At 47.2% G+C, this 13592-nt stretch overlaps 1 protein-coding gene across 1 annotated transcript; it reads right to left on the bottom strand.

Moving 5' to 3' along the window:
* Positions 1-8795: 8795 nt before the first annotated feature.
* Positions 8796-12728, bottom strand: LOC119458421 (solute carrier family 41 member 1). Its single transcript, XM_037720258.2, has one exon. It carries the CDS (start codon positions 12030-12032, stop codon positions 10245-10247), a length of 1788 nt encoding a protein of 595 aa, XP_037576186.1. The 5' UTR covers positions 12033-12728; the 3' UTR covers positions 8796-10244.
* Between the last annotated feature and the right edge of the window lie 864 nt (positions 12729-13592).

Genomic DNA, 13592 nt, shown 5'->3' with positions numbered 1-13592 from the left:
CAATATTACACCTATTACTGACAAAACAAAGCAACTCTGAGGGGCATGTGCAAGGAGCCATAACAGAAAAACATTTATCAACAGAATGAGCAACGGTACTTTTTGTGTTGCAACAGCATGAGAGGGGCACAAAAGTAATACGAATCTTTTTAAGTCACTTATCGTTCCAATCACTCTTAAAATTTAGTAAGTTTCAACGTTGTCCCTGAGACGCGATGCACTTGTACCATCGCTTTTTATACTATTCAAAATGGTTCTGAAATTCTTCTAGTTTAAGATTACTGAAGGATGTTGCATTGCCAAATGACGCTAGCAACGGTGCAGTATGCGGTCCAAGTAAGGTATTTTAGCATTTTCTCTCTTAATGCCTCCGTATAAAAATTTTCATTACTTAGGCTCCCTCCCTCTTGAAGCAAGGACATCCTGATGTTGCTTCAAAAATGTACTTGCTGGCAACACAGCACACAAATGCCTTTGATGACGACTGCAATAACGTAACTTTTTTGTGGATTTTCACAAAACTCTACTCCATCTGACGTTGTGCAAACTACATGTATGATGACTCCACTGAAGTTATCTGCAGCAAATGCTCTTACTACCTGAAGATTGCACGAATGAAAAACAACACGCCGAACACATGCACATTATTGATGTCCCTCTATACAAGTTGCCAAATTATTCTCGATCTGGCGAAATATACCACTGATGCACACGAATAAGTTTAGGCGGTGCGATTTATCATGGCCCTTCGTGCAGTACAGGACACCATCAATTAACACATTATGTATGAGATGCCACGGTTACAAGCCTCTCCCTTTCGAAAAAAAACAACACCACATGAGCTCTCAGAGTGTTTTCGTAGATTGTAACCCCTTAAAAAGTACTTCATTAGCATGTCATTTGACTGGGCATCCTCAAAATGGTAAAATTTATCCCATGTGATGGGAAGGTTTGACAGAATATAAAACTTCTCAACCACTTGCTAGCCAGCGATGCGTGCGCCATTTACAAGTTGAACAAGCGGCCCATTCATGCCTTCAAATGCATACGGTGAATAGTTCCATAATGGGCCCCAGCCTTCCAATGATGCGACAAGGTGTAATAAAAGGTAGGCATTATATGTCATATGTGCTATTCCATAAATATTTTGGTACTCCCTCACAAACTCCTACATTGTCCTGTCAGTGCCTTTTTTTTCTGCAGTGGCTGTGTCAGCAAGAAGAAAGTGCATCACCCTGACAAACTTCAACCAATTCTTGTAATATACTGTCGGCAGAATCTTATGCAACACTACTGGCGAATAAAACAACAACCAGTTGCACCACTCTGATACTTTCCAGTACTTGCGGGCTTTAAGCGAGCGCCGCCGCCTAGAAATTTCCCAGATAGATTTCAAAGACGCAGGCGCTGGTCGATTTCATCAATTTTGCCTCCAGGACTGTATGGAAACAACAAGGAGGTGTCAAACCACATACATGCTATGTTTCTAACAAGCCAGCGCACACAGCATGCATGTAGTGAGACAACGAAATTTGCCAGAAATGAAAAAAAAATCCAAATGGTGCAGCACACTTTTACTTCTGACACCATATTTGGCTAGCAGTCTTGCCTCTGCTTTTGCAGCATTTTGCAAAAATGTCTCATGTGTTTTGGGCGGTGGTCGAGGAGAGACAACAGGGTACACGCGGACATGAACGCTGCCTTTCTTACAAACATGTTCATCATGCATGCACCAAACACAGCCATAAGAACCATTAAATTGGCTCATGTTCATAACCATGGCTCTGGCCAGTGTGTCGACGCAACGGAGCCCTGGAAAAATTCGCATCTTTATAATATTTCCTTTCAGGTCTATGCACTGGAAAGCACTGCTGGAAAGAGTGTTCATTTGTTCAGCAAATGGCCTCAGAAAGGAATTCACTTTAGGTTTTGTGGGACCAAATAACAATTCAGCTAGAAGCATGTGTTTCGCTCTCACTTTCTGGGGCAATTCATTTATTTAAAGAAGCAGCGGCCAGATGCTGTACCCAGATGACTCGTAAAGCGGATTACCCTCTGTATTCCGCGTTACTGGTAAGTCATGAGTAGACGCTGGCAGGTTGTGGTAACCCTGGCTTGTCGTCAGCCCGCCTACATCATATGACAACTGTCTCGGCAACAAATTAAAAATTACTTCAGTGAGCGAAAGCTTTTCTTTGACTTGGTTGGCAATATCAAATGTAAGAAAATAGTTTACATTTTTTATTGTATCGAGAACAAAATCGGCACCACAGGTGAAACAGTGGAGTTCTTGTGCCTGGCTCTCCCCCAGATAAAGTGAGCAAGATGGTCAATACAAGTGTAATGTGGCATTCTCCCTAGCATTGGTAAACTGCTTAAAACAGATGTACGTGGACGTTGGTATGGCGGCTTCCTTAACCACGCCGGTTTCAATGAGCTTTAAAACGCTCTCAGTCGCCTCCTTTGTAGCGTTGTGCCGCAGGCAATGTCCAAGAATAAGCATCATGCTATCACCAATGGTCACGCGTTGTCCAGGGTAGAGTTGCTCATCCTGCGAAATAACAAAATAAGCAGTTTTGAATACTTAAGACCGTAATACATCACATCACCAGTATACAGAAATGCAATACATAAAAATGTTAGGTTGACCGGTTTATGTGCACAGTAAAAAGCTACAAATTCAACCTTTTGAGGAGAGTGGTGCAAGCTATGCAAGCTATGTCAAAACAAGAATTCTAATTTATCTGTTTCTTTCCCTTCTCAAATGCTTCGTGTGCTCTCTTTTGCTATGTGGTTATTGTGGCTATGTGGTTATTGAGACACAGGTTGTGTTAATGGGTCAGCTTGCTAAGCGCAACGGCAGTAAATTCACACTGATTAAGCACAGCACCCTTCACTGCTTAGGTGGCAACGTGCTACATTTGTGTAGATTCCGAAAAAGCTTGCAAATCATGTTTCTGTTTTTTCACAAGTCACCATGATGAATTTCACCGTGTGATGAAGTCCAAAAATTTCGAAAAAATTCTACTCTACATTAGTAGCAACAATGTGCAGTACAGTTTAGACACGTTTGGCGGCATGACAGAGGGATTCATCTACAGGAGTGTCGCGTTATGAGCGGCATTTTAGTCTGTTTTATTTTCCCTGAACGAGTGCAGGGGATGACAAGGGCTAAGACAAGGAAGGATGGGTGGTCACCTGCTTGAACAGTACAATTTACACTAATGACAGAATGTCTCATTTAATACCTGAGAATATGAAAGACAGATGCTCTCATTTTTTACTTTACAAGGCGGGGTCAAGGCCCACCCCACCAAATCGCAGGGCACTCAATAAAGTCAATAAATAAATGAATGAATATTTAACAGGACAGGTGCAAGGGGCAGACAATTTTCGCTTCGTCATACCAATGTTGACAACAAATGCTATAATTATTGTCATGTAACTAGTCAGGTTTGTGAAATCGAGAGCAATAACAAACACTAGGCTATCGCCTGCAGCAGCTATTCTTCGGGTGCCCGAAGTGAGGAAAGGGCCCGAAGTTCGCTAGTTAACTAAAAGTAAAATGAAGTTCTGAAATTTGGCGAGACAGAACCACGATCTGACTATGAGGCGCGCCGTAGTGCAGACACAAGATTATAATTTTGTCCCCATGAGGTTCTTTAACGGGCACACGGGGGGAACCTCACATTTTGCCCCCATCGAAATGCGGTCGCCACAGCCGGGACCTCATCCCGTGATCTCGTGCTTAGCAGCGCAATACCATATCTGCGAAGCCACCATGGCGGTTCGCTAGTTAACCAGCTATAGCCACCAAAGTTTTCGAATGATACCCCAATTTTCGTCCCTTTCACTAATGCGCGCAGTGTGACCAACAAGCGCGACTCGCTATCAGCTGTTATCGACACACGCTCAGCAGATCTTATCGCGCTGACTGGAACATGGCTATCTAGCAAAGCATCCGATAAAGGTGTTTGAACGCGAAGCCGACTACAAGTTATATCACCGCGAAGTGCACGTTCCGGGGGCGGAGTGCTTATTGCTGTCCGCGATAGTTTGGCCTGCACGAATATACCTCTTGAATAAGGTGTAGAGCCTGTATGCACACGTACTCCTGCTGGCCAAAAAGTAATTATCTTTTGCGCCTGTTATCGGTCTCCCTCTTCGTCCAGCTGCTTTTGTTGCAATTTGCATGATAAACTGACAATGATAACTATTCGTTTTCCTTCGAGCCCCTTATCTCTTTTCGACGATCTTAATTTTCCTCCGATCGAGAGGCATGGCATGACTTTCTAGCTAATGACAGGATCTACTGAAAGCGCTGCGTTCATTACCCTCTGCCTTGATTTCCGTATAACGCAAGTAGTGTTGCACTCAACAAATGCACTGAACGCTCTGCAAATGTACTAGACCTTGCCTTACCTTCATCACTCGAACTGATATCCGCTTTAACTTATTCACCTGGCCTTAGCACCCGTTGTCTAATTAACTTTAATGTTGTAACCTCTTTTCGCCATGCAACATATTTAAATATAAAGAATGATTACAAAAATGTACGTTATGATTTTATTACCTTGGAGTTTGAAGCGTTTGTCACTGACTACTTTCCTAACTTCTAATCTCGAACAATTGAACAAAATTGGCTAATTTTTAACCGAAAGGTTCTTTCCTAAGCGATGGCTACATATAGGAAAAATAGATTCCTTTAAAATATCGTGCGCCCTTGTTCAACTCTATACTGAAGTGCCTTCTTAATAACAAACGTTATGGCTGATCCCTCTCACATAGAAATCGATATAACACGAAAGTGAAACGTGTCTTCACAGAAACTGTTGCACGTTTGCTTCGTGAACTCACATTCTTAAGGGCGCATGATTTCCGGGCCGGTGACCGTGTTGCAGGTTTGCTAGGCGAGCGGCGTCCAGCTGCCGAGCCGCTTCGGCGATGGTACGAGCAATTCGGTTCGGCTCTGTAGTGTCTTGGGCAGCCAGTTGAGTTGCGAGGCGCTCAGCTTCAGGAATGCGAGTGGCAGAGTGCGCAGCGTGCGCCGCGAACGCGTCAAAGCGTTCAGCTTCACGCTGGCATGTCACTCGCGCCGGACCAAAAGCGAGATTCGCGCGTCGACGTTGTTGCCTTTCTGCGCCACTTAGCACCGCAGTTTTCGTAGTTGGGGTCATCGCAAGCGAATCAGTGGGCGGCGTGTAAGCACTGCTGATGCATGTAGCTGCACTCCGTACGCGACGAGGCGCCTCAGGCTAATCCGACGCGAAAGACAAACCATGTGCGCAAAAGTGCCAACACCAGGCTATACGGGCTATACCGCGTTGGAGCCTCCGCTGTGCTATGACTACTGAAGCGCTTCCTGTCGCCGCTCGTTAATGTCACGATGCAGTACATCGAATGACCGCTCCTGGATGGCGGCGCCATACCTCTCAACAAAACATATTTTACTCGCTGGCACTGAACCTTATATCCGTAACGAAAGTTCATCGCGGACCCCGGCATAAAACACTTTCATGTGAAAAACTGCTTTTTCCAAGTGCCAAAGAAGTACGTAGCGAAGAGCGTTGGCACGCCCACTTTGTCGCTGATCAAGAATGCAAGAAGTCCACAGCCACGCGAGAATACGAATTTCGTCAGGTCTTATTGGCCTCCTTGCTCCGTGAGAACCCGCGGAAATTTTGGAACGTGGTCAGTGCCAATAAATCTCCGTCATCGTATCACGTAATACAACTCGTGCTCCTGTTCGTCGTGAAAATTGCTCTGAGGCCCTAAATGCCGCTGTTGCTTCTTTATTTTCGCTTGCGTATTTTACGGCACACCCAGATATTCCTGACACGATTTTTTTCAAAGCCCCCTATTTCTTTTGACTCGGTAAGTGTTGGTTGTTTGAGCAGAAAGATGAAATTATCAGATTCATCTGTTATTGATCGCATTCATTTCAAGTTTCTATAAAGCAGGTCTGTATATACTGTATATGCTGTCGAAGACGCTTTCGCAGTTCCTGCAGTGCTGTACATTAGAGCACTGCACGGGCCGATTGTTTGAGCCCGGGCCCGGCGTGGGCCCGTGTTTGCGTTCGGCTGCCCGCCCGAGCCCGACCAAAAGTGTTATGGGGAGACCCGGGCCCGGTCCGGGCCCGGAAATAATCTACTTTACCCGTCCGGCCCGGCCCGCCACCTCTTTACCTTAGGCCCGAGCGCGACCCGAGACCGAAAAAGACATGTTTTTCAGAGTCGAGACGCGTGAGGATAACTCGCTGCACGTTACATGCACAGCACCAGAAAGTCCGAGCCCAGCCCAGGCCCGGGCCAAAAAGCACGTGCCGTGCCCGGGCCAGGCCTGAGCCCGTAAAAAAATTGCCCTACCCGACCCGGCCCGGCCCACGGCCGGGCCGCGCCCGGGCTTTTGGGTAAGCCCGGCCCGTGAGTGCTCTACTGTACATTACGAGCAATTGGCATTTGGGAAAGGTGGTTCCCGCATGCAAATCATGTGACGCTCACTCGCCCTTGAATTAAAGGCACATTTCATTGACCAGTGTATCCTGGAAGCTCATGAAGCACGTCATTTATTCACATCCGATTACTTTTCTAGAATCAAACTGATTCTTCACTGTCAGTCAACATCATAGCAGGAAATTATTTTCCTGCGAAGCCCACCTTGTTTTCTTTTACAGGTGAGTTTTGCCACCCCATCTATGCCACCCTATCAGCTGACTGGACTTTTGGAAATGTTGCAAGAGCTTTCGATTCATTTTCGCATGAGCTGCACATTGTTATTCTTCCTAAACTTAATATCGACCTTAATGTTCTTGACTAAATAAAATGTTTCTCGTAAAAATAGATTTCAGCATGCTTCCTCTAATGGGTATAATAATACTTCCTCAACTGCAATAACCTCAGATGTAAGTCAAGGTTCCGCCTTAGGACCACTACTTTGGCTTATATGCATTAACGATTTCACTACCAATATAACACACGGCATCAAACATTTCACGGAAGACTGCGTAATTTACCGCGTTATTATAATGGTTCCGATCGCCTTGCCCTTAAGTGCGATTTGAACACTATACTGTATGCTCTTAGTGCGGCAAATGACCTATGACACTGCAGGAATGGGAGTGGCAGAGTTCGCAGCGTGCGCCGCGAACGCGTGAAAGCGTTCTGCTTCACGCTGGCGTGTCTCTCACCGCACTAAAGCGAGGTTCGGCCGTCGACGTTGTTGCCTTTCAGCGCCACTTAGCGTCGCAGTTTTCGTAGTTGGGGCCATCGCAAGCGAATCAGTGGGCGGCGTGGTTCGCGAATTAGTGCAAATGCTTACTCGATTCACACCTTCATATAAATGCTGCTTTCTTTTCGTGTAACCTTGGTGGTTGGCTAGTGCCTTTTGTTTCCCTCTGCGAGTATCTCGGCGTTCCCATTGTTAACATTATGTCCTGGAGCATGCTTGTCAACTACGTCGCTAACTATAGACGGTTTCATGCTCGCGATAACAGCAGCGAGCGTGCCGCTCCCAAGAAACATCCAGTCACGTGCCTTATCAGGTTTATGCTTGAAAACGCATCGTTGCTTCTTTGCCAGTTACATTCAGCAGCTACGTCAGTGGGCAAAACCGGAAGCCGTGCAGGGCCTACGTTTGTAATCAGTTAAACGGTCTATACCAATCACATGCTTAGTTTTCAGCGCCGTAACTCCGTATTCTGGGGACGTATCTGTCAAACTACATATCCATAACCCTTTAGTGAGGTGTAAAATTAAATATGCGCGTGCGATTTAGGACCCCCCGGTCAGTCAAAGCAACAAATACTTTAGAATCAGAGCAACATTAACCCACCCACTTTATTCTGTCTATAACGTATCTCGTAACTCTAGTGTGTCGCTTACCATACCGCCTTAAAATTCACAGCACAAAGTTTGTTTTACTTGAACCCCCTTCCCAAAGGCCAATTATTACTGTACTTATCTTAAATGTCATCTCGTACAGACTAAACACACGTGAGTTGCAGGTCAGTGATCACTCTTCTCGTACCTATACACCTCTTTAAGGTTTGGGCGCTGCCGTGATCTACTTAAGGCTGGCAAACCCTGTGCTGTCCATTTAGTTTCTCTGTGAGCCTGAGCTTCGTTTGTGCGCCTGCACTCATTGCTTTAGGTTTTAAATTTATTACAGGATTGGCACTCTGGTTAATATCGAGCCAAGTCTCGTGTGCAATGTGCATCGAACGCTGGCTTCAATCTGAAAACGTTTCATTTGTCTTAAAGCTGACAATCACGCTCGTCGTCAGAAGGGTTGTCGCGTAACAAGGCGTCTTCAAAGGAATATTTCAAAACGTATTATAGAAGCAGATAAGCGAAAGAGCGCTATCATGCTTCTGGTATAGCAAATACGTCGCACTGGTGCAACACGAATACAAATTTCTTTTGCGTCCGTGCATTCGTGGTAGTCGGTTATTGTGTACCAGAAAGCAAGAAGAAACTAATATCAGGATTAGCAATGATGCCTGTCATATTATGAACCACTTGCCCATGACTTGAAGTAGTGGGACAAAGCCTGGCTGTCCTAGCTCGAATTGAATTGCAAATGTCATGAATTCGGTACGGTAGGGCTTAAAATTAGTTCCAGGAAATATAAGTTGGTCAGCGAGCAGGAGACGACAGAAACAGGGAAAGCGAACGCGACATAATTGGCACCATACCTGCGGCGTGTTTTCTGTAGTGTCATCGTCCAATAAACTGTAAAAAAGCAACGGTTCATATAAAGCTACCACATTTTAAAAATCTGGCTTTTGCCACCAGCACGATGGTACATATTTTGGCAGGACGATAGTACCTCAGATAGATTCAGCTAGACGGGCCCCTTGAAGGTACCAAACGAAGGCAGTTTTTATTCTTCGTCCGACCACCATAAATGGTCATAATGACGGCAGCGAAAAACGCACGTCAACACAAAGAACATTAGTGCACAGGACAAGCGCTGAACAAACCAATGACTATGTTTTTCAAACTGCAAGGAATCCAGTCTACGCGCGCACATTAATATTGCTAGCTTAGGCAAAATCTTGCTGATTTCCCATTCAAGCAGATTGATAGAAAGAAGCGCTAGGCAAATTTCACGTTTTTTACATTAAATGTATTGAAGACGTGCGCACGCTGACGGGCTTTATAAATGCATTCCTTGCACTCTGCAATAAACTCAGTTTTAAGTCGATCGCTTGGTCCGGTTGTGTGCCCTTATCACCTACTTTTCGTTTAAAGAAAAAAAGAGAAGAAACAAACGGGAATTTTCTATATCGGTTCCTTCTATCAACCTGCGTGAATGAAAAGCCTTCCTGAAAGATTTGGCCTAAGCTAGAAGCATGAAGATGCGCGCGCAGACGGGATTTGTTGCGGCTGGCACTAAACTCATTTGTTAGTTCATCACTTTTCCTGTGTACTTTTTGTCTGCATTTTCGCCATTTTGCGCTGCCTCCATAATAAATCTGAACCATCTCGTCAAATCTTACAGCGTACTAAAATACCGGTTACCTGTTGCTCGAGCCGGAACCTGTGTGACTTGCGCCAAGGCGCAATGATACATTTTTCTGCAAGTGCGGTTCATGTGATGATAATAAATGCCCTGAAAGCTTTCGTCTGATGCAGAGGTATGGGAAAACACAATTACACTTGTTTTCGCTGTTATTCTTGAAAACAGGTGTGTAAAACAGCAGGCTTCCAAGCGCTCAAGACAAAAAATTGTTCTTATTAGGACGTTTGAAATGCAATAAAACCTCTGGAAACGTCCTTATTGTAAGAAAAACACAAGACACCAACCTCAGGAAAGCAGTAGCGTTAAAATTCATCCACAATACTTTGCATTGCAGACGATCGTCTTTTATACAAATCGCACATTTCAACACTTATCTCAACGAGAACACTCCGAAACAGTTTTCTTCATAGTACGTAACTCCTGGACATGCCACCACGTCCCTAGATTTTGTTGCTTCTGTAACAACGGTGTCTTTCGCAACTCGCAAATGTCAACGATGACACGTTCGCCAGAACACACAAGTCACGCAAGACGCATAAGGGATGCGACAAGATGTAGGTTATATTACAAACGTGTAACTTCCGGTGCGGAGAAGGTGGACTTATTGAGAAAACTCTCCACTCGATGGAAGTCGCGACCTAAGTTTTGCTGCATGTACTTGATTCGCACTGACAGAGCATCGAACTCAATTGAACAGATTGCGAGTCTAATTCACGGCTTTAGTGTGCTACGCGAGAACTTATAACACTCAGAATCCAGAACACAAGTGCCAAAAGGCCACCGCCGAAGAGGTCTCCAAGAGCAGTCAGAAACGGTATGGCCGCGTTGTCCGGATCCACCCCGCGGCTCCATAGGGTGTATACCAGGACACGGGCCACGTAAAGCAAGATGCACACCTGGATGAAGGCTGCTACTACGTATAGTGCCACGAAGGGACCATGGAAAGCATCGCCCTTCCCTTCGACACTGTCTATGACGGCTACAAATATGAGTTGACCCGGAATAAGTAGGAGCAGAAGAAGACGAGCCGTTCTGGCGTGGAGGCAACCACCGAAGAAGACAGCTATGGGTCCTACGCAGCGGCTTTCGTCCGGTGGCAAGCTGGGCCGCTCGCTGTTGAGATGCAAGTACGTGGATATTCGGCTCGCCTGCACGGCCACTAGGTTTCCTCCGACGCCGTTGATGACCGGCTGATAGGCTGCGAGGCCTTCGTACCTGCTGCTAGCGATTTCCAGTATGTAGCCGCCGCCGCTTGAAACGACGATAGCGAAGAGGACCGGCAACCACCCCTGGCTCAAAACCTCACGCGTGTAAGCGTTACGGTAAGCCAAGAACGCCCACAACGGAGCCAGAAGCACTACTGCGCCCAGCAATAAGCCTGACGCCCATTGCTGGTTTTTCAGTGGAACATGCAGCAACGTGGCGAAGCCGGCAAGCAGCGCCAGGGTAATGACGTCGCCCAGGGAAGCGGCCACAGGCGTGGCCACGTTGTCCGGGTTCATGCGCAGTCGTTGGCACAACACTATAACGAGAACCATCACGCTCGCGAGCACAATGCTCGCGAGCTCGGCCGTAAGCGCCGCGCTGGTGACGAGCGTGAGAACGTGATTCCAGTCTAAACAGCCTTCTGTGGCGAGTGACTTGATGACTGCGAGCACGGCAGCGACGAGGCCGGCAACGATTGCCTGACACTGGATGAGTGCAAGATTTCCCGCGGCGATGCTGAGCAATGCTGACCGGCTAGCCGCGTTGCCGAGGTTCGCCAGTGTGGACATACGGCAAGCTAAAGTCATTTCGAGATTTCCTTTCAGACCCAGCAGAGGAGGCACCATAACCATCAGTTCGGGGATTTCCTTGAATACGTCCAAATATTTCGCTTTATTGAGCAGCACACCGGCTGCCACCATGCCCAGCCCGGCTAGCATGAAAGGAACGAACACTTGCACGAGAATCTCCAGCGGGGTTTCCACCACCTCTTCATCCTTGGGCTCTTCGGGTATTGGCTCACTCGGGGGCAATGGTGCTTCCCCGATGATCGCAATGTCATTGCCCTCTTCGGCATCGCTGATGATGGGCTGAGCGGGAAGGTCCTGGATGACGTCGTACAGGGAGCCACGGGGGCAGAATCGCAGCCGCCGCGAGTTCCGTCTTCGGGCCGCATCGAATTCGGGGTGCATGCCCGCGGACACGGTGCGTGGCCGGTTATCGACACGTGGTTGTCGAAGCGTCGTAGCCTCCACCAAGGTGAGCGAGCGCTGGATGGCCGGGCGGCCCCTGTCCGTAACGATGGAAGGCATACAGTCACTCGTGTGCCAAGGATCGCCAGACTTGGAAAGCTCTTCCGTCGACTCTGATGGCTCGAAAGCTTCATTACAAAAGCCGATAAGATGGACACCGTTAAGACATCCATTGCTACTATTTGCGTTGCTACCTTTGAAATTGGGGACACCACCTGCGATGTTCGCGAGGTGCACATTGTGTGCACCTTCGACTTGCTCGTTGGTCATGATTTCGCCGGTTCAAAACGCACGCCGCGTTCCGTTGTTCGATGTATCCGACTGGCGGCGCAAGGCAGGACATGCACGCCTGGCTGCTGCCGGGAGGCAGCCAGTGGGTATGAGGGCGACGCTTGCTGATGTGGCTGCTGCGACAGTCCAGAGCATCAGGCGATTGCGGATCGGGTTTGTCCGAGGGGCCCAACGCGTAAGCGGTGGCCAATTTGTAGTTGACGGGACTGAGCGGTACCGCGCAATTAAAGTTCGTCATAGAACTCGGAACACTCACGCGAACACGGCTGTAGGAGCGCAATTATCCAGGGTTGGTCCGCCAGGAACGCACAATTCGCGACTGGCAGAGGCCAGAAGCTGAAACACTGTCGGCGGCAGAACGTTGTGAACGACGCAGGTGTGGACCGCTGTCTGCGCAGTCAAGTGCATGGCGAATGGCGTAATCGTATCTTCGGTGGTCGATAAGGATGAATGAAGTGGCCACTGCGTCGCCGTACCGTGTAAGAGAACGCGCTCTATCAGGGCGACATGCGAATATTTATTCTCTGGGAAGGCCCACGCTTGACGAGAGATTGTGACGCTCTTGAGCGGCGAATGGCTCGCTGAACCTGTTCGTACTTTCCCACATTTAAGAGCGAGGAAACCCTGACGGCTCTCCCCGTTGCGGCTACTGCCGCCTGGAAATACCGTCTGTAACATGACTTAAGGACACGTGGCCCGCACGGACGTAGATTGCCTACGATGTTTAATCGCAGGTTGGCGCCCAAGATATTGTTGTCTGAGCAGAGCAGAGCATTTGTGGTTGAATTGTGGGGGTGCCTATGATGATAAAAGCCAATTGAAAAGATTAAAAATAGAGTGTGCGCACGTGAGTTGCCAGTTCCTATCGCAATTATTAGATACATTCCTGCTGATACTGGCAGGTCATTGGTACATCTACCATTCTGTTTCCTTATTGCCGGCCTTCCTTTCTGCGGAAACGCACTACAGCGAGTGCAAAACGATGCCGTGTGGCGGGAAGGCATGACGAAACTTAGGTCGTAATCAGGGCTCTCATGTTTTATGGTCGTTGAGCGCTGTACATAGTTTAGGTAGTGTGTCCCGCCAATAACAAATGCTAAATAAGGCCATACGTGATTCATTAGACTAAGTTTTTAGGACGTCTTTTAGTAAGGACGCTCATGCGCCCAAGCTGCCGCTCCTGCGCCGGAAAATCGTCACTACACAAGTTCTTAGCCTAGCAACGCTGCCATGTTCTAAAACGTTCCATCTCCTTTGTTTGCTTCCTGCCAGTTCCAACTAAAAAGGGCCATCATACAACGACGTCATTGTGGTGGCTTATCTTCTGAAACTGAATTTCATTTTACTCATCTGAAGTCACTAGTCGCAGATACCTACATGCTCGTGTGAGATATATTTTTTATCGTGGCACTAACTGCCATGCAGCGTTTTAAAGTTAGTTGTGAACAATGATGGTAAATTATTGAAGTGTGTTGCACGTGGCCGCGGCTAGGACATCAAAAGTTGCCGTTGAGTGTTTAGCAAGCTTTTAAAATATCA

This window comes from Dermacentor silvarum, chromosome 7 (assembly GCF_013339745.2).
Source record: "Dermacentor silvarum isolate Dsil-2018 chromosome 7, BIME_Dsil_1.4, whole genome shotgun sequence".
Lineage (NCBI taxonomy): Eukaryota > Metazoa > Arthropoda > Arachnida > Ixodida > Ixodidae > Dermacentor > Dermacentor silvarum.
The sequence above is the reverse complement of the archived record's forward strand: the minus strand, read 5'-3'. Positions and strand labels throughout refer to the sequence as shown.

Bases quoted from the DNA above. Each gene is read 5' to 3' on its own strand.
- LOC119458421 (XM_037720258.2), bottom strand. From the start codon at position 12,032: ATGACCAACGAGCAAGTCGAAGGTGCACACAATGTGCACCTCGCGAAC.